Genomic DNA, 21,078 nt, shown 5'->3' on the forward strand with positions numbered 1-21,078 from the left:
TGCTAGGGACTTTCAAAAGTCCACCACCCAAGTTGGTACTTGGCAGCTTCAGTGATGGCCACCAAAGACTCAGTGGTACAGAAAGTAGAAGTCCCCACGTGGTCCCAACCCACAACAAAGTTCAAAATTATGATGAAGAAGTGATTTGATGGAAGTTAAATGCTATCCATACATTTACTAATATTAATCTTAAAAGAGAAAAATTATCTTTTCTTTATTGTTCTCTTGTTTTGACTATTATTCTTATAACAAGTGTTCAAAATTTATTGTTTTTTCTTCAAGGTAGGAGGATGGTCTCATATCATTTATATGGACTGGAGTGACATATAATTAAATTAATTTTATACGCGTAAACTTGTCCTACTCTACTTTGATTATTCTTTAAAATTAGTCAATAGTGAATGATCAATACTTGCTTTGGCTATAGTGTAGTTGATTGGAACTTGCCTGAATGGTTAATGGTAAAGAAATTGGCATTATTGATGAAATGATATTGTTGGTGTAGAAAAGCCTTCTCTGCTTCTCTGACCAGTCTGTGTTGTGTACCAAAGGGAAAGCGAAGATCTTCTCTACAAGATTTTCCATGGGTAACCTTCTTTATCTTATGATCATCCCCTTCTTATTGTTCCTTACAACTACCCATGCAAAATCAAATCCTCATTGTCCACCTTCTTCTTGTGATAATATCATCAACATAACTAGTCCTTTCCGACTTAACACCGATCCAAAACACTGTGGCTACTCTCATTATGAGCTTTCCTGCGAGAACAATCTTACTGTATTACACATAGATCCTGTCAAATACTTTGTGCAGTCAATCAATTATGCCAACTACACAATTCGAGTTGTGGACTCCAATGTTGACAGGAACAATTGCTCCACCTTTCCATCTCCAACATATTTTCGTCGCTACAAGTACTTTACAAAGATTATAGCAATCTTGAAATGTGAGAATCCAGTAGTGAATTCCTCTGATTATATAGACACCGCTCCTTGCAACATTGGTGGTTCTTTAGCCTCCCAATATTCCGAAACCAAAACTACTACTGCTGCTGATCTTTATTATTATTATGTGGTCGATGGTGGCTTTAAGGTTTCTGATTTGGCGATTGGGTGCCGCACGGAGCTAAGGACCTTCGTATCGAATCAGATAGTGGTGAATGGGAGGACTACTTCTTATGTGGACATTCACAACCACCTTGCTTATGGCTTTGAGCTTTCATGGTTGAACTCAGATGGGGGTCTCTGCTTCATCAACGATTCCAACGAGAGGCAATGTTGTAAGTAGTGGTCTTCTTCACTTTCTAATGAATGAACTACTTCAACTTTCTTCTGATAAGCTAATGTTGAATTTATATTGGATGATTGCAGATCCGTGGTATTATTGGCCTTTATCATTAGGTAACAATTCTTTCTTCCGCACTTGTTATAAAATTGTTTTTAATTAAGATGTAGTGTTTTAGAACTTAATGTTTCATCACATATATTTTTCTGATATTCATTGTTTTCTTGCAGTGATTTTCTTGGACATAATGACCTACTTACTACTTGGGCAGGGTACGTAATTAAAAGAGCTCTTACTTTCACCTTTTAGAAATATATAATGGAAAGTTTATTTTATTTAATAGAACAACTTAACTAATTAAAAGAAAAATTAATATTTGAAAAATATGATTCATTCAGCCAACATTTAAAACATAAATCAATAGAAATTTATTTTTTGGTTGATTAAACTGGAGTATATCTCTTCTATATAATAGTGGGTAGATAAAGAAAATTTGTGGGTTTTTTTTATTTTTAATATTAACTTTAACGGAACATTCTTATATTTAAGAGAATATTTTTATATTTAACGGTAATTTGTAAACATCACTTAAATAAAATAAATTATTTCAAAAACTAAAATAAGATATTTTTGAGACATTTACAATGATAATTATTTAAAAATAATAAATAATTAAACAAATTAAAATAGAATATTTTTTTAGATATTTTACAATAATAATTATTTGAATAAAATAAATAACTAAACAAATTAAAATAGGATATTTTTTAAAATATTTTACAATAATAATTATTTAAAAATAATAAAATCATACGTTTTATAACTTAAATAAAATTTAAATAAACTTAAACTCACTTATTAGAATAATATCATATTAAACATATAATATAATATGCTCTCAATTAGCAATAAATGACTTTTAAAAAAAAAACTAGCAAGAAACTTAAATTTAAAATTCATGTATAATATTTAATATTACATTAAACATATAATATATAATTTCTTGTTGTCACTCCCAAATTCAAAAATTATAACAAACATAAAATTAAACAAAAATAAATAAATTATATTATTAAAATAAAATATTTATTTAAAATTTATATGACATTAATATAATTTTAATAAAAGTAATTAATAAATTCTATAAATAATACTAAGTAAAGTTAGATTGCAAGTTAATTGTATCTAGTATATAAATATATATATATATAGTAAAAGCACAAGAAGTGGGCGTTTTATTTAGAAAATATATTAATTTATTTTTATTATATTTTTTAATTGTTATAAACATGTTAAATAAATAAACATAAACATATTAAAAAATAATTAAACCAAACCATTCTCTATAGTTTTAAAAAAAATGTTAAACTAGGAATTCATTAGATACAACTATTTTTATAAATAAAAATATGGTGTAAACTAGTTTTAAAATTAAATATTTTTTAACAAAAAAATACCTATAAATTTCAATATAATAAAATATTAAAAAAATTCAAAATTAAAACTATAAATTTAAAATTTTATATAATCAAATTTTAATTATTTGATTTAAAAAAATTTAAAGCCAAAAGAAAGTTATATATAAATATATATTATATAATTAATGGCTAGAGTAATTAAAATGAGTAATTTCTCATTGAAACAAAAATTAAAGGTCAAAATAAAAAAATATGTATATTTATTTTTTATTTCACTATTACATACAAGTTTTGATAAACAAAATATGTCAAATTACAAAATAAATAATTAATTAAAGAAATAAAAAAATAAATTTAAGTACATAATTTTTTTCGGTTATAGTTTTAAAAACATAATTGATAAAATAATTTAAATACTTTAATATTAAATTTTAAAATATGTGATGATAATTATTATGACTCATTTATTACTTTTTATTTTATTTTATTTAGATGAATTTATTACTTTTGATTTATTTACCTTATTTAGATAATTTTAAACTAACGATGTTAGAAAACAATAAAAAAAATGTTAAATCTAACGGGAAAAAAAAAATTCGCTTAAACTCACATTTATAATATATAACGATATAAGAGTTATTACAATATGAAACTTATTTTGTACTTATCACTAGAAATCTTATTTGGTTTTGGCACGTGGACAAATTGTAGCCCAATTTTTTTTTTATATGGCGGTGTACATTGTAGTTATAGGAGATCTCTTACAAATTTTATAAAAATTCTGAATAATTTTAGATGCAAAAATTAATGTTCAAATAGTTTGTTGCACACATGTTTCTTTTGTTTTTTTATGCGCGCATGAAAAAAGCTATTTGAAATATAATATTAGCATCCTAAATTATTCATATTTTTTAAAGAATTTGTGAGAATTCTTCTATGATTATAATATATACCATCATATAAAAAAATGAAATTACAATTTATCAATGTATCAAAAATAGAAAAAATTCCTAAGTTCGAGTTCCAAGACAAAAGCTTCCATATAAATATATATATATTTATAAATATTAGTTTTGCTCCAAGTTAATGGAAGCAAACTATAGGACGAGGTAACATATTATTACCAACCCCTTTGGTAGATCTCTTTCCAATGCTCTTGCCAATGTCAAGACTCTTTTCCCAAGATGGAAAGACTATTTCAATTTTTTTTTTTCTAAGCTTCAATCCTCTTGGTTTCTTATCATAAACTTAGTATAAAACTTTTAAGTACTTAGTATAAGATGAATTCTTAGGTGAAATCAACCTGATGCATAATTATGCACTAAAGTCAAAAGTTTATTTTGGTAAATGCAGGACTAAAATTTATATTGGGGACTCCATTTGTAGTTGCCTTTTTAGTCTATAAATGGCGAAGGCGTCATTTATCAATGTATAATTCTATTGAGGAGTTTCTTCGTACACAGAATAATCTCACACCTATAAGATACTCATTCAGAGAGATAAAAAAGATGACCCAAAATTTCAAGAACAAATTAGGTGAAGGAGGTTATGGTTCTGTATTCAAAGGAAAGCTTCGTAGTGGTCGTATTGTTGCAGTTAAGATATTGAGTAATTCCAAAGGAAATGGGCAAGATTTCATCAATGAAATTGCTACAATTGGAAGAATTCATCATGTTAATGTTGTTCATTTGATAGGCTTCTGTGTCCACTCCTCAAAGCATGCTCTTGTGTATGATTTCATGGCTAATGGATCTTTGGAAAAATATATATTTTCTCAAGAAGGAGTTATCTCCTTAAGTTGCAAGAAATTTTTTGAAATTTCACTTGGTGTGGCACGTGGAATTGAGTACATACACCAAGGATGTTACATGCAAATTTTACACTTTGATATTAAACCCCACAACATTCTTTTGGATGAAAATTTTATTCCAAAAGTTTCTGATTTTGGGTTAGCAAGATTGTGCCCATTAGAAAAAAATAATATATCCCTAACTGCAGCAAGAGGAACCTTAGGATATATAGCACCAGAGCTATTTTACAAAAATATTGGAGGAGTTTCTAACAAAGCTGATGTGTATAGTTTTGGAATGTTATTGATGGAAATGGCAGGTAAAAGAAAAAATATAGATGCAGTTGCAGAAAATACTAGCCAGATTTACTTTCCTTCATGGGCACATGATCAATTAAGTGAAGGAAAAAATGTAGACGTAGCAACAACAGATACAGATGGGGAAAATTCAAAAATTATAAAGAAGATGATTATAGTAGCATTATGGTGTATACAACTAAAGCCAAGTGATCGCCCTACAATGAACAAAGTCATAGAATTTCTTGAAGGAGAAGTTGAATGTCTACAAATGCCTCCTAAGCCTTCCCTATGTGAACTAGAGAAGCCGATTGAGCATGTTCAAGAAACATTGTATTCAGTTTAGTCAACAATACCATCATTAACACTCCCAAGATAAGTTCAAATCTACATCCAAACAATTGGCATTTGTAGCCTTTTCACTTTTTTATTTTAATTTTTTATAGATATTGTTGGTTTTTATCTTTGCTATGTCAAAATATTATTCAAGCTTGGAGGAAAAAAAAAAAAAATTTTATTGGTAATTTGTGTGACAATAAATTATAAATCAAGTAGTTAAATTAATATTTCAAATAGAAGCAATCAGTCATAGTACATTTTATAGTTATTTGTGATTTATTTTTTCTAATGTGTAAGTATATTTTGTTTTCTTGATTTAACTCTGATTTGTAGGATTGAGATCAATTATGTATATAAAATTCTATATTTAAAGATAATTTTTGAGAATTTCATTTTCATAAAAATTGATATCTCATATATTTATGCCATTATTATTTTGTTTTAGTAACATTAAGATATTCCAGTATAAAGTATAGTCATACTTGAAATGCCACTATTATTCTTTTTTAGCATAATTACACTTCAAATGTCACTAAATTACTTAGGAGAAATTAGATACTATAGCCACTTTTAGGTAAGCCTTTTCATTTTTATCTACAATTTTTAAGTCTTAGTATAAAATAAAACCTACTATTTCAATCAATATCCCTATTATACCCCTCTAGTCCTACGATTTAAACATCCTCGTCTTCCTCTCCTCAAATACTCACAGCTCATAGTAGTTCGACGGCTCCGACCATCCTCTACCACTCCGACCACCATTAGTTGCATTCAGTACATAGCTAGACAAACTCTAGCCATATCCCTAACTTTCATCTTCTTCCTCCACTAAATCAGACCTGAATTCCCCCCACCACCTTCTGCATTCCGACCCTAACTTCCATCAAGCTTCCCCACTCTCCGGCGCAGGCGATTCTTTGACAACCGTGCAAGGATTTTGACGGTGCTCCACCACTCCAGTGCCTCCATCGAACCAATTCCTTTCATTGACAATCTCTAGAGCCTTAATTGAACTAGATTTCCCTTTCATTTTCTTCTTCTACGACAGAGTCGAGCTCCTCTATTTTTGCACAAATTTCCAAGCCATTTTGGAAGCTTGCTTTGTTTTTGCTAGCACCTAGTTTATCTTGTAGTGAGGTATGTAAAATAGGTTTGTTTAATATATTGCACTCCATTTGTTTAATGAAAGTCCTCATTAAACATCAAATGAATAATTTCCCTTCTTATCTAGTGTTTTCATTGCTTGTGTTTGTTTTGATGAAAGTACTCATTGATGTTCATTTTTTTTTCTTTAAATATGCATGTTGGTCTTGTATTAAGTATATACATATATGTGTATGGAAATGTATAAGAGTAGTACTACTCACTGTGTCTTTGATGAAAAGAAAAATACCAATAGATAAATTGATGATTCTATCACACTTGTCCAATAATCCCTCTAGATATGAATCTGTAATGTAAGCTCCCTTGTTAGCTACAACACTAGATTAGCTTGAACAATCAATAATGAACAATGCAACATCTTTGCCAGTCAAATGTTTATTAGAGACATGTTTCAATAAGACACCAGTGATGAGAGACAACATGCTTCTTAATTTTACAATGCACGAATCAAACCAAAGTTCTAAGATTTAATACATAAATATAGTTAGTTGCAATAGATGACTGTGTATTTACCATTTTTGTTCACAATATTGAACGTAAAAACATATTAATATGACTTCCAAATTGATTTTCCATAATACATTAATTACTTCTTGGATTAGTAGAATGATATTTTATATAGTGGTGAATGGGAGGACTACTTCTTATGTGGAATTTCACAACCACCTTGCTTATGGTTTTGAGCTTTCATGGTTGAACTCACCTCTCGCACACGATAAGGATCGCTGCTTCATCTACTTTGCTTTCTATTGAATGAACTACTTCAACTTTCTTCTGATCAACTACTTCAACAATTCTTTCTTCCGCACTTGTTATAAAATTGTTTCATGGTTGAGCTCATATTTCAACGATGGGGATCTCTGCTTCATCAACTATTCCAACGAGATGCAATGTGGTAAGTAGTGATCTTCTTCGCTTTCTAATGAATGAACTACTTCAACTTTCTTCTGATCAGCTAATGTTGAATTTATATTGGATGATTGCAGATCCGCGGAATTTGCCTCCACCATCTTTGGCTATAGTGTAGTTGATTGGAACTTGCCTGAATGGTTAATGGTAAAGAAATTGGCATTATTGATGAAATGATATTGGTGGTGTAGAAAAGCCTTCTCTGCTTCTCTGACCAGTCTGTGTACCAAAGGGAAAGCAAAGATCTTCTCTACAAGATTTTCCATGGGTAACCTTCTTTATCTTATGATCATCTCCTTCTTATTGTTCCTTACAACTACCCATGCAAAATCAAATCATTATTGTCCACCTTCTTCTTGTGGTGATATCACCAACATAACCACTCCTTTCCGACTTAACACCGATCCAAAACACTGTGGCTACTCCCCTTTTGAGCTTTCTTGCGAGAACAATCTTACGGTATTATACTCAAATTCTGTGAAATATTTCGTGAGGTCAATCAATTATGCCAATCACACCATTAGAATTGTGCACCCCAATCTTAACAAAACCAATTGCTCCTCTCTCCCAAATAACAATCAGGGAGAATTAGATTCGTTCAAAGGTTTCAGCTCTTACGGCATCAACTTGTTCGAAACAAAGACAATAGTTTTCTTGAAATGTGAGAGTCGAGTAAATTCCTCTGATTATATAGACACTGCTCCTTGCAACATTGGTGGTTCTTTAGCCTCCCAATATTCCGAAACCAAAACTACTACTGCTGCTGATCTTTATTATTATTATGTGGTCGATGGTGGCTTTAAGGTTTCTGATTTGGCGATTGGGTGCCGCACGGAGCTAAGGACCTTCGTATCGAATCAGATAGTGGTGAATGGGAGGACTACTTCTTATGTGGACATTCACAACCACCTTGCTTATGGCTTTGAGCTTTCATGGTTGAACTCATATATCAACGATGGGGGTCTCTGCTTCATCAACGATTCCAACGAGAGGCAATGTTGTAAGTAGTGATCTTCTTCACTTTCTAATGAATGAACTACTTCAACTTTCTTCTGATCAGCTAATGTTGAATTTATATTGGATGATTGCAGTTTTGTGGGATTGGGCTTCACCATTAAGTAACAATTCTTTCTTCCGCACTTGTTATAAAATTGTTTTTAATTAACATGTAGTGTTTTAGAACTTAATGTTTCATCACATATTTTTTTTTGATATTCATTGTTTTCTTGCAGAGACTTTCTTGGACATAATGGGCTTTTTAACACCTGGGCTAGGTACGTAATTAAAAGAGCCCTTACTTTTAGAAATCTATAATGGAAAGTTTATTTTATTTAATAGAACAACTTAACTAATTTAAAAAGAATTAATATTTGAAAAATATGATTCATTCAGAGAACATTTAAAACATAAATCAATAGAAATTTATTTTTTGGTTGATAAAACTTTTTAAATGTATTAATTTATTTTTATTATATATTTTATTTTTTATAAATATTTAAAGTAAATAAACATAAACATATTAGAAAAGAAATAGACCAAAACATTCTCTATAATTTAAAAAAAATAAAAAACGTTAAACTAAGAATTCGTTAGAAACATCACTTTTTATAAATAAAAATATGGTGTATTCTAGTTTTAAAATTAAATATTTTTTAACAAAAAATACCTATAAATTTCATTATAATAAAATATTAAAAAATTCAAAATTAAAACTATAAATTTAAAATTTTATATGATCAAATTTTAATTATTTGATTTAAATTTTTTTTAAAGCCAACAAAAAGTTATAAATAAATATATATTATATAATTAATGGCTAGAGTAATTAAAATAAGTAATTTCTCATTGAAACAAAAATTAAACGTCAAAAATAAGAAAATATGTATATTTAAATTTTATTTCACTATTACATACGCGTTTGGATAAACAAAATATGTCAAATTATAAAATAAATAATTAATTAAAGAAATAAAAAATAAACTTAAGCACATAAATTTTTTCGGTTGTAGTTTTGAAAACATAATTGATAAAATAATTTAAATATTTTAATATAAAATTTTAAAATATGTGATGATAAATTATTATGGCTCATTTATTACTTTTTATTTAGATGAATTTATTATTTTTGATTTATTTTCCTTATTTAGATAGTTTTATGACTAACGGAGTTAGAAAACAATAAAAAAGTGTTAAATCTAACGGAAAACAAAAATTTCCGTTAAATTCACATTTATAATATATAAAGACATAAGTGTTATTACAATATGAACCTTATTTTCTACCTATCGATAGAAATTTTATTTGTTTTTGGCACGTGAACAAATTGTAGCCCTAATTTTTTTTATATGGTGGTGTACATTGTAGTTATAGGGGACCTCTTACAAATTTTCAAGAAATTATGAATAATTTTAGGTGCCAAAATTAAGATTCAAATAGTTTGTTGCACACATGTTTGTTTTGTTTTTTTTATGCGCGCATGAAAAAAACTATTTGAATTCTAATCTTGGCATCCTAAATTATTCATAATTTTTAAAGAATTTGTGAGAGGTCTTCTATGATTATAATATATACCATCATATAAAAAAAATGAAATTACAACTCAAACTATGGGACGGGGCATATTATTACCGACCCCTTTGGTAGATCTCTTCCCAATGCCCTTGCTCTGAATGTCAAGACTCTTTTCCCAAAATGAAAAGACTATTTCAATTTCTTTTTTCTAAGCTTCAATCCTCTTGGTTTTTTTTTTCATAAACTTAGTATAAAACTTTTAAGTACTTAGTATAAGATGAATTCTTAGGTGAAATCAACCTGATGCATAATTATGCACTAAAGTCAAAAGTTTATTTTGGTAAATGCAGCAACACATGTCGGACTAAAATTTATATTGGGGACTCCATTTGTAGTTGCATTTTTAATCTATGAATGGCGAAGGCGTCATTTATCAATGTATAATTCTATTGAGGAGTTTCTTCGTACACAAAATAACCTCATTCCTATAAGATACTCATTTAGAGAGATAAAAAAGATGACCCAAAATTTCAAGAACAAATTAGGTGAAGGAGGTTATGGTTCTGTATTCAAAGGAAAGCTTCGTAGTGGTTGTATTGTTGCAGTTAAGATATTGAGTAAATCCAAAGGAAATGGGCAAGACTTCATCAATGAAATTGCTACAATTGGAAGAATTCATCATGTTAATGTCGTTCATTTGATAGGATTTTGTGTCCACTCCTCAAAGCATGCTCTTGTGTATGATTTCATGGCTAATGGATCTTTGGACAAATATATATTTTCTCAAGAAGGAGGAGTTATCTCCTTAAGTTGCAAGCAAATTTTTGAAATTTCACTTGGTGTGGCACATGGAATTGATTACATACACCAAGGATGTTACATGCAAATTTTACACTTTGATATTAAACCCCACAACATTCTGTTGGATGAAAATTTTATTCCAAAAGTTTCTGATTTTGGGTTAGCAAGATTGTGCCCATTAGAAAATAATAATATGTCTTTAACTACAGCAAGAGGAACCTTAGGATACATAGCACCAGAGCTATTTTACAAAAATATTGGAGGAGTTTCTAATAAAGATGATGTGTATAGTTTTGGAATGTTACTGATGGAAATGGCAGGTAAAAGAAAAAATATAGACGCAGTTGCAGAAAATACGAGCCAGATTTACTTTCCTTCATGGGCATATGATCAATTAAGTCAAGGAAAAAATGTAGACGTAGCAACAACAGATACAGATGGGGAAAATTCAAAAATTATAAAGAAGATGATTATAGTAGCATTATGGTGTATACAACCAAAGCCAAGTGATCGCCCTACAATGAACAAAGTCATAGAATTGCTTGAAGGAGAAGTTGAATGTCTACAAATGCCTCCTAAACCTTCCCTATGTGAACTAGAGAAGCCGATTGAGCATATTCAAGAAACATTGTATTCAGTTTAGTCAACAATACCATTGTTGACGCCGTTTTTCGTCAACAGATAAAAGAAGAGAGCACGTAAACAATTAAAGACAATAGCTAAAACAAACAAACGAATCAGACACACGGTTTTTACGTGGTTCAGCAGTTAAATCTGCCTAGTCCACGAGTCTCTGTTATTAATCTCAAGATTATCTCTGAACAATTCTCTAGCATGAATTTTCCAGAGTTTTCTCTCAAGAATCAGAAATTCGGTCCTTTACAATGGTGCATGATTTCTCTATTTATAGAGAAGGATGCAGAATACTATCCCACATATTTTGGGTAGTTACTCTTTTGTGAATAAAAATAAATGGCTTTAAATGCCAATAATCAGATATATAAGGAAACGTTCCCCAAAGACCAGGAAACGCATAACTGACTAAATAATATCCCACGATTCTTGGGGATTTACATCAATAAATGAGGATTACATCCCGTATCTACAATACCTGTAGATATTCAAAGTGATCATAGCGTATCTCCAAGGCTTCAGCATCTAAGGTTTCACGTCATTGTGCGAGCCACTGACATCTCCCGAGCTAACATTGCTTTCGAGATAGCATATCGAGCTCGAGATCCCTGCTCCGAGGTTGTTCCTGAAGATGAGGGGCTCTCAGAGCTATCTTTCGAGATCGAGATCATTTCGAGGTCACCATATTCGAGGTCTGTATCATACTTTGCAGGCTCCGATTTACAATCGTAGAGCATACCCTAACCCTCACGAGACCATTTAATGCGAACTCAGCTTTCGAGGTCATATTTGCTATGGCTCGAAATCTGGGTATAACAACCATCATTAACACTCCCAAGATAAGTTCAAATCTACATCCAAACGATTGGCATTTGTAGCCGTTGCACTTTTTTTAAAATTTTTTTTTTATAGATATTGTTGGTTTTTATCTTTTCTATGTAAAAATATTATTGCAAGCTTGGAAGAAGAAAAAAATCACTTTTTAATAGGTAATTTGTGTGACAATAAATAATAGATCGATTAGTTAAATTAATATTTCAAACAGAAGCAATCAATCATAGTACATTTTATAGTCATTTGTGATTTATTTTTTCTAATGTGTAAGTGTATTTTTTTTTCTTGATTTAACTCTGATTCATAGGATTGAGATCAATTCTTATATGAGTATCATTTGATGTATATAAAATTCTATATTTAAACATAATTTTTGAGAATTTCATTTTCATAAAAAAAAAATGATATCTCATATATTTATGCCATTATTATTTTGGCATTTCAAGTGTCACTACACTTTATACTGGAATAGCTTAATGTTACTAATTACACTTCAATTGTCACTAAATTACTTAGTAGAAATTAGATACAGTAGCCACTTTTAGGTAAGCCCTTTCATTTTTATCTACAATTTTTAAGTTTTAGTATAATACCAACTATTTCAATCAATATCCTTATTATACCCCTCTAGTCCTACGATTTAAACACCCTCGTCTTCCTCTCCTCAAACACTCATAGCACACAGTAGTTCGACGGCTCCGACCATCCTCTACCACTCCGACCACCATTAGTTGCATTCATTACATAGCTAGACAAACTCTAGCCATATCCCTAACTATTATCTTCTTCCTCCACTAAATCAGACCCAAATTACCCCCACCACCTTCTGCATTCCGACCCTAACTTCCTGTAAGCTTCCCCACTCTCCGGCGCAGGCGATTCTTCGACAACTGCGCAAGGATTTCGACGGTGCTCCACCACTCCAGTACCTCGATCGAACCAACTCCTTTCATTGACAATCTCTAGCGCTTTAATTGAACTAGATTGCCCTTCATTTTCTTCTTCAATGACAGATCCAAGATCCTCTATTTTTGCACCGATTTCCAAGACATTTTGGAAGCTTGCTTTGTTTTTGCAATCACCTAGTTTATCTTGTAGTGAGGTATGTAAAAGAAGTTTGTTTAATATATTGCACTCCATTTGTTTGATGAAAGTCCTCGTTAAACATCAAATGAATAATTTCCCTTCTTATCTAGTGTTTTCATTGCTTGTGTTTGCTTTGATGAAAGTCCTCATTGATGTTCATTTTTTTTTCTTTAAATATGTCTGTTGGTCTTGTATTATGTATATACATATATGTGTATGGGAATGTATAGGAGTAGTACTACTCATTCTGTCTTTGATGAAAAGAAAAAAAACCGATAGATAAATTGATGATTCTATCACACTTGTCCAATATTCCCTCTAGATATGAATCTGTAATGTAAGCTCCCTTGTTAGCTACAACACTAGATTAGCTTGAACAATCAGTAATGAATAATGCGACAACTTTGCCAGTAAAATATCTATTAGAGATATGTTTCAATAAGACACCAGTGATGAGAGGCAACATGCTTCTTAATTTTATAATGCCCAAATCAAACCAAAGTTCCAAGATTTAATACATAAATATAGTTAGTTGCAATAGATAACCATGTATTTACCATTTTTGTTCATAATATTGAACATAAAAACATATTAATATGACTTCCAAATTGATTTTTGATAATACATTAATTACTTCTTGGATTTGTAGAATGATAATTTATGAAAATCAACACTCACATTAAGAAGTATAACAAAAAAAATATAACTACAATAAAACCATCATTGATATGTATTGATCCACATGTATAGATTCCTATATATGTTATATTTATCATATTGTAACAGCTGGAACTTCTTAATAAAATTCTCATTTAATCCTTGAAACAAAAAAGAGAAAACAAGATGCACACTGCCCTGAGAAATAAAATTACATAAAACACTTTTGCAAATGAGTAATATGATGATGAAAATTTTGAAATAATGAAGGAAACCTTCTTTAGAACTACACAAAATTTGTTCAAAAAATAAAACTATATCAACAAATTAAAAATAAATTGATTCCCTGAAACCAAAATCCCCAGCCAACCCTTTTGTTAGCTTTACATAAGTTTACACACATATATATATGTCAAACACAATAACAACTCAAGTCCATCCATAAATAAAAATGAAAAAAAACCCCAATTTTCTTATTTATTATTAAAAATGCCAAATATGGACTTGATTGCAATGATGGCATCCTCATTGATGAATAAATCATCAAATATTTTTAGAAAAGGGTCAAATTCCTCAGCTGATCTTAGGTTTGAGCAAAGTGTTATATTCTCCTACTATTATATAAATGATCCACTAACAAGGCTTTCCATGTAATGAATTCCTAGTAAAAGATAAAAAATATGACATTATATTATGCTTTATAGTTTAAAGATACGTGGTTTAGATTTTAAGCCTAGTGGTTTAAATTTTAAGCCTTGTGATTTAAATTTTAAGTCTTGTGGTTTAAATTTTAAATTGTTTTGGTTTAGATTTTAAACGTTATGCTTTATAGTTTAAATTTATAGCTTAAAGAGATATGGTTTAGATTTTAAGCCTAGTGGTTTAAATTTTAAGCCTTGTAGTTTAAATTTTAAAGAGTTATGGTTTAAATTTTAAGCCTTGTAGTTTAAATTTTAAAAATTAGTGGTTTACATTTTAAGCCTTGCGGTATAAATTTTAAAGAGATTTGATTTAGATTTTAAGCCTTGATGTTTAGCTTTTAAAAGGTCATGGTTTAGATTTTAGGCTCTCAAGAAACTCGCAATCCAGCTACAAGGGCCTTATATTCAGCCTCATTGTTCGAGGCGTTAAACCCAAATCTTAGGGCATTATGAATCATGTGCCCCTCGGGTGATACCAAGATTAGTCCTGCTCTGGCACTATTTTCGTTGGTTGACCCGTCCTCATACAACTTTCATATTGGCCCAAGAGAAAGAGATTTCTCGGGCTCTTCAGTTATTCCAGTGCACTCTGTTATAAAGTCTGCCAACACTTGTCCTTTGATGGCAGCCCTCAGATGGTATGATATGTCGAATTGACTAAGCTCTATTGCTCATTTAAGGAGTCTCCCAGAGGACTCTATCTTCTGGAGGATTTGTATTAAAGGCTGGCTGGTGAGCACTTTGATGGGATGTCCTTGGAAGTAGGGTCAGAGCTTCTTTTAAGCTATCATCAGACAAAAGGTCAGCTTCGCCATGAGCGAATATCTACACTCCGCACCGAGGAGTAATAGACCGGATGCTAGGAGCGGCCATCCTTGCATATCAACACGACACTGATGGCATGCTCCAAGACAACCATGTAGAGGAGCAAGGGTTCTCCGTCTACTGGCTTCGATTATATCGAAGGATTGGCCATGTGTGCCTCAAGATTTTAGAAAGCTTGCTCACATTCCTCCATCCATTCGAATTGCTAACCTCCTCAGAGGATGTTGAAGAAAGGGATGCACTTGTCAGTGACCTTTGATACAAAACGGCTGAGGGCTGCTATCTAACTACTCAAGCTTTGTACGTCTTTGTGCTTTCTGGGGAACAACATCTCTGTCAGTTTCTTGATCTTTTCGGGGTTTGATTCGATTCCTCAGGAACTCACAATAAATCCCAAGAACTTCCTTAAGGGCACACCAAATGTATATTTTTGCGGATTCAGCTTCATCTCGAACTTGCAAAGGACCGTGAAAACTTTTTCTAGGTCTGTCATGTGCGTCATGGAGGTCTTGGGCTTAACCAACATGTCATCTACGTATTCCCCCATATTCCGACCAAGTTGGTTCTTGAACATCTTGTTCACTAGCCTTTGATAAGTGGCCCCTGCATTTTTTCGGCCAAACGACATCACTTTATAATAGTAAACGCCTTAATTTGTTCGGAAGCTGGTGTGCTCGTGGTTCGTAACATGCATGGAAATTCGACTATAACTGGAGTACGCGTCCATAAACGTCAATAGCTTGTATCCGGAGGTGGCGTTAACCATCTGATTGATCCTTGGCAAGGGGAGTAGTCCTTGGGGCAGACATTATTAAGATCAGTAAAGTGGATGCATGTCCTCTAAGTCCTGTTGGGCTTAGCGACAAGCACCAGGTTTTCCAACCACTTGGGATATTGGACCTCGCGTATAAACCCATTCCTGAGAAGTTTATCGACTTCCGTATTTAGCGCTTCCACCCTTGTTAGGTCAATGAGTCTTCTCTTTTGTTGTACTGGGGCAACATTTGGATTCACGTTTAGGGCGTGGTAGATTATGTTTGGATCAATCCCCGTAATGTCCGTGTCAGACCATGCGAACACATCTTGGTTTTCGCAGTGGAAAGCCACTATTGCTTCTTGGACCTCCGCCTTGAGGAATCTTCCAACCATGGTCTTTATTTTTGAGTTGGCTTCATCGAGGGTAACCTTTTCTAACTCTTCCATGGGCTTTATTGCCCTGTCATCCCCGACTCGTGGGTCCAACTCATTAGGCACTTCCCACTCTTTAAGGACAACTTGGACCTCTATCTCCTTTGGAGGATATTGCTCAGGATTTGCTGCCTCAATCACCATTATTGGGTGTTTGAGGGACACATTGTAGCACTGGCAGGCTTCTTTCTGGTCCCCACAGACTGCACTGATTCTCGCCTTAGTGGGGAACTTCATGCACAAGTGTCTGATGGATATGGCAGCTCCAAACTCCCACTACAAGAAATTCGGCCTTTACCTACCAATTTTATTTTTGGGTAAAATTGGTACATTGGTAGGTAATAGTTAGTTGAGAAATGTATTATTACCTACGATTAGTATATTGGTAGGTAAAAATCATGTAGACCTCACAAAAAATGAGTCAGCATCATTGACCTAGTATTTGATGTGGCATCATACGTGGCAAGTTATGTGTCACTCCACGTGGCACATGACGTGACAATTATGTATTAGGAAATATGACATGGCGAATGATGTGTCTTCCACCATGGCAAATGATGGGGTACGTGACAGTAGCTTATTGAGCCACGTGGCAGTGTATTAGGTTCTGACATTTACCTACACTTAAATATGTGTAGGCAATAGTATAATTTATTGGTAGGTATTACATATGGTAGTAGCTTATTGGGCCACGTGGCAGTGTATTAGATTCTGACATTTACCTACACTTAAATATGTATAGGCAATAATATAATTTATTGGTAGGTATTATTGAATTATTATTTTGGAAAATATTTTAAATTAATTATTTATAGATGATAAATTAATTTAATTAATTAAAAAATAGACAACTTTTATAAAATAAAATAAACATATATTATAAAATGTTAAAACAAATAAACATAAAAGATAAAATGTCCATAATAATTTATCATTAAAGTTTTGAGTTAAAATCATAAAAAAAAACTACGAATCATCTTGTTCCTCTAGAATTGATGGGACGGAAGAATTTTTGACATTTGCATCAGAACATTGATCTGACGGAGGAGGTGGCATCATATTATTTTTCCTTAGTATTTCCAAAACAATACTTAGTTGGTCATTTGTAGAATCAAGTCGATTGTCATTTCATCTTTTAATTTTGTTTATGTATGTTATTTTAATTAATGATAAATCTTGTAGGAAAAATAATGAGATTATGATCTAAAAATGTGATATCTATTTTTGAAGGCAAAACCAAAGGATGCTTGGAAATCTTAGTGAAAAATGTGCAAAGAAATTATCTTGGAGCTAAATTCTGGCACTTTGTTGTAGCATCAGTCAACTTTGCTGCAGCAAAGTGTGTGCAGCCAGCAACATAAAGTTTGCAGACTTGACAAGTGATTAAATGAGGTGGAGAGACTTGAATAGTGGGAGGATGAGGTGGAAATGACCTAACAAATTCTGAAAAAAAAGAGTGGTCCTTGTAACGCCCCAATTTCCCGAGACGTTACTTAGGGAGTCCATTTAAAAATAATAAACAATAAATAGTTTAAGACACTAAGAGAAAATATTTATTTAAAATTTAAATAGACAATGAGATCTCATTATTTAAAAAAAAAAATTTGGACGCTAGGTTTAATAACAACAACATAAAGAAAATAACCATTCTAGTTTGAAAATTTAAAAAGATAACATTTATTTCTAAAAACATAAAATAACTGGAGCCCGGCCTCTAACATGTTCCGTCCATGCCTCGAGTCCGCACCACTCATTGCTTTACTTTGCCTTTACCTGCACACAGAGTACCCGTGAGCTAACGCCCAGTAAGAAGAGCTATGTAGGACATAACTCCCCAAAACAGAAAACATAAACTTTCAACTAAACATAAATAAACATCATAAGCATAATAATCATCGTGCGATATATAAGCACCATATCACACTAACATAATGTGTGTTACACTCACACACATAAATACTAACAAGTCATGTTGATCGGACATGTAATGTAATCTCCCTTGCCTGCGCTGTACTCACACTTGGCATTCCCATGGTGGCACCTAGTCTAGCCTGCGCTGTACTTACACTCGGTCATTCCCTCGAGACATTGTTGCCCTGCCTGCGCTGTACTCACACTCGGTAGTTCCATGGTGGCATCCTATTATCCTGAGTTATACACACCCAAGATAATTCCTGCATGTGCTATACTCACACAAGCATCTAAAATATAGTATCACGCATACTCTATCATCTAAGCATGTCTACTAACTAAAATCCCTAGCACTATCCTCATGCTAGTCAACCTAATGCAGCAATTCAGGTCACAAATATAATTACATAACTAACAAATAAGAAAACAAGGTTGCACGCATAACGTGCACCCTATGCGCAGATGTCCATTCTTCTTACCTTAAACAATGCATTTTCCGCTGACGTGTCTCGAACCACTTGCTGCATCACATCGACGACCGCTAGCCCCTCGGGAAATACCCAGATCGGGTTTGTCGAAGCTTTCGCCAGAGTTGTCGTCTTCTTCGGCGCTGGCAAGGTTGTTTCCAAACCACTTGGAAACTTCCCACACGTCTTACAACAGTCCAAAACGACCCTAAGACACAAAGAATCACTCCACAGCCACCTTGGTCAAAGTCTTCTTCTCCAACGCCGGTGTACCGCCAACAATGGAGCTCAAACTTGGTTTTTCTTGCTCTAGACCATTTCAGCCTGTTTCTTCACGTCAAAACCGATTCTTGGAGTCCCCTAAGCTTGTTTGTCACCAACCACATACACCATACACTCTTGAACACACTTAAATCCAAAATTATCCAAGAATATGCATTTTCTTGGATAAAAATGGTGAATCACAATCTGAGGCTTTATAAATGTATTTGTCACACTCAAATTGTTTATTTCCTCCCCTAGAATGATTCTATAACATTCATTACTGCCCAAATTTTTCCCAAGTGCAAGATTTCAAAATTTTCTTCTCTTTTTAAAAAAAACGATAACCTCTCTCTCTTCGATCATTTGCTTCCCTTACTATTTCCACGATTTCTTTCCTGCAGATTATCATGGTAACACGTTTTAGAATAGGTTTAGAAAAGAAGTTAGCGTTTGAAGTGGTAAGATCCCCTTTTCAAGGAATTCTATATATTTTTTTAAAATAAATAAATAAACTAAAGTTCCTCAATTGATATCATCAGTTAAAATTCGAAAATTTGACCAATTTTATGAATATTTAATCATGTTAAAATAGAATAAATAAAGTCTCTAAAATGCCCCTTAAACCAATCCCAAACTTGAGGGTATTATGGTTTTTTTGCAAATTCAAATATTTAACATTATGGCAAACCAAAAATTACACATAATATGATAAAACAATTTCAAGCATATTATCATTACTATTATGCTCATAATAATAATAATAATAATAATAATAATAATAATAATAATAATTTTTAATTAAATAAATAACTTAACCCGAGCCGTTATTTATTCACTTGACATTATTCTCATGTTGTGATTCCACAAAAACTCAAACATGAGAAACCATAAATTTTATTTCCATTGGAAGTCATACATATCCAATATTCCATCAAAGGAAAAGAAAAAAAAAATGACAAGGATGCACACAGAGGGAAAATTATGAAATTTCCCTTCCGGGAAAACAGATATTACAATCCCCACGTCTACAAGAGAAATAAAAGGGTTTATACCCATTTTTGAAGCCCTAGAGAGAGAACTTTATCTTCTTCAACCTTGGAGCAGCCACCATTTTTAGAGAGAGCTTCCATTGTAGAGAGAAAAACACCCAGAAAAGGAAAAATATTTTATTTGAGTGTTAGTTTTAGGTTTTGGTATTTTCTTTAGCAATTTTAATTAGAGATTTAGCAAAAATCAAGAGGAAGAAGAAAATGATTTTGGGGGAAAAGCTTGGAGTCTTGTGACAAACTCCATATGGGTTTTTCTTTTTATCTTTCTCTCATTTAGAATTTTGTATTTTTGCACATCTATTTATGAGTTAATTTCTATTTTGCTAGTATTATTTTCTTGACTTGAAATTGTGATTTGGTACTTTGTTGCATGAATGTTTTGGTGGATGAGTTTTGTTCATTTAAGTGTGTATATTGTCTAATGCTTACTTTTGTTTGATCACCAATTGTGGGTTGATGAATTAATATTAATTTTGGAAAGGTTAATGTTAATGGACACAAACTTGAATGATGCAAGTTCTCAATTTCTTAGATTTGGATTTGGATTTGTGATGTATAGGGATATATTATCACCTTGCATGACTTAGAGGAATTGTACTTATATTGGTGTTTTTGAAATTAATTGGGCATAAGAATATGTTAATTAATTAAAGAACCAAACCATAAACACTTTGGAAAAATGGTTATGACATTTAAATTCCTAGTCAACTTTGCCCAGTTGCTATAGCATTCCTCTGCAGCATTGTTACCATAATTGCATTTTTAGGACAATTTAATAATTCTAGCATGTTTCTTCTGTTAGTTTTTATTTGTTAGTTTTGTTTACTTTTCATTAATTTAGTTTTATCTCATTGTTTTATTTTCATTGAAACCAATTTGTGAGTAATTAGTTTTGAGAATTAATTTCCAATTTCCAATATACACTTGCACACTATTAATTTCGCAACAGC

At 31.9% G+C, this 21,078-nt stretch overlaps 3 protein-coding genes across 3 annotated transcripts; all 3 read left to right on the forward strand.

The window, feature by feature from the left end:
- Positions 1 to 275: 275 nt before the first annotated feature.
- On the forward strand, positions 276 to 1,288 carry LOC133778861 (LEAF RUST 10 DISEASE-RESISTANCE LOCUS RECEPTOR-LIKE PROTEIN KINASE-like 1.2). Its single transcript, XM_062218880.1, has one exon. It carries the CDS (start codon positions 584 to 586, stop codon positions 1,286 to 1,288), a length of 705 nt encoding a protein of 234 aa, XP_062074864.1. The 5' UTR covers positions 276 to 583.
- A 234-nt stretch (positions 1,289 to 1,522) lies between these two features.
- Positions 1,523 to 5,532, forward strand: LOC133834484 (rust resistance kinase Lr10-like). Its single transcript, XM_062264116.1, has 2 exons — positions 1,523 to 1,557; positions 4,057 to 5,532. The coding sequence occupies exons 1-2, from the start codon at positions 1,533 to 1,535 to the stop codon at positions 5,133 to 5,135; spliced, it is 1,104 nt and encodes a 367-aa protein (XP_062120100.1). The 5' UTR covers positions 1,523 to 1,532; the 3' UTR covers positions 5,136 to 5,532.
- Positions 5,533 to 7,300: 1,768 nt separating this feature from the next.
- LOC133834485 (uncharacterized) lies at positions 7,301 to 18,272 on the forward strand. Its single transcript, XM_062264117.1, has 4 exons — positions 7,301 to 8,201; positions 8,293 to 8,319; positions 8,434 to 8,475; positions 17,668 to 18,272. The coding sequence occupies exons 1-4, from the start codon at positions 7,466 to 7,468 to the stop codon at positions 17,796 to 17,798; spliced, it is 936 nt and encodes a 311-aa protein (XP_062120101.1). The 5' UTR covers positions 7,301 to 7,465; the 3' UTR covers positions 17,799 to 18,272.
- The last annotated feature ends 2,806 nt before the right edge of the window (positions 18,273 to 21,078 follow it).

Source organism: Humulus lupulus, chromosome 5 (genome assembly GCF_963169125.1).
Source record: "Humulus lupulus chromosome 5, drHumLupu1.1, whole genome shotgun sequence".
Taxonomy (NCBI): Eukaryota; Viridiplantae; Streptophyta; class Magnoliopsida; order Rosales; family Cannabaceae; genus Humulus; species Humulus lupulus.

Excerpts from the sequence above, each read along its gene's own strand:
- LOC133778861 (XM_062218880.1), top strand. The coding sequence starts at position 584 with ATGGGTAACCTTCTTTATCTTATGATCATCCCCTTCTTATTGTTCCTT.
- LOC133834484 (XM_062264116.1), top strand. The coding sequence starts at position 1,533 with ATGACCTACTTACTACTTGGGCAGG. Across the intron at positions 1,558-4,056 it reads CTACTTACTACTTGGGCAGG|GACTAAAATTTATATTGGGG; the intron begins GTACGTAATTAA and ends TGGTAAATGCAG.
- LOC133834485 (XM_062264117.1), top strand. The coding sequence starts at position 7,466 with ATGGGTAACCTTCTTTATCTTATGATCATCTCCTTCTTATTGTTCCTT. Across the intron at positions 8,202-8,292 it reads TTCCAACGAGAGGCAATGTT|TTTTGTGGGATTGGGCTTCA; the intron begins GTAAGTAGTGAT and ends GGATGATTGCAG. Across the intron at positions 8,320-8,433 it reads GGATTGGGCTTCACCATTAA|AGACTTTCTTGGACATAATG; the intron begins GTAACAATTCTT and ends GTTTTCTTGCAG.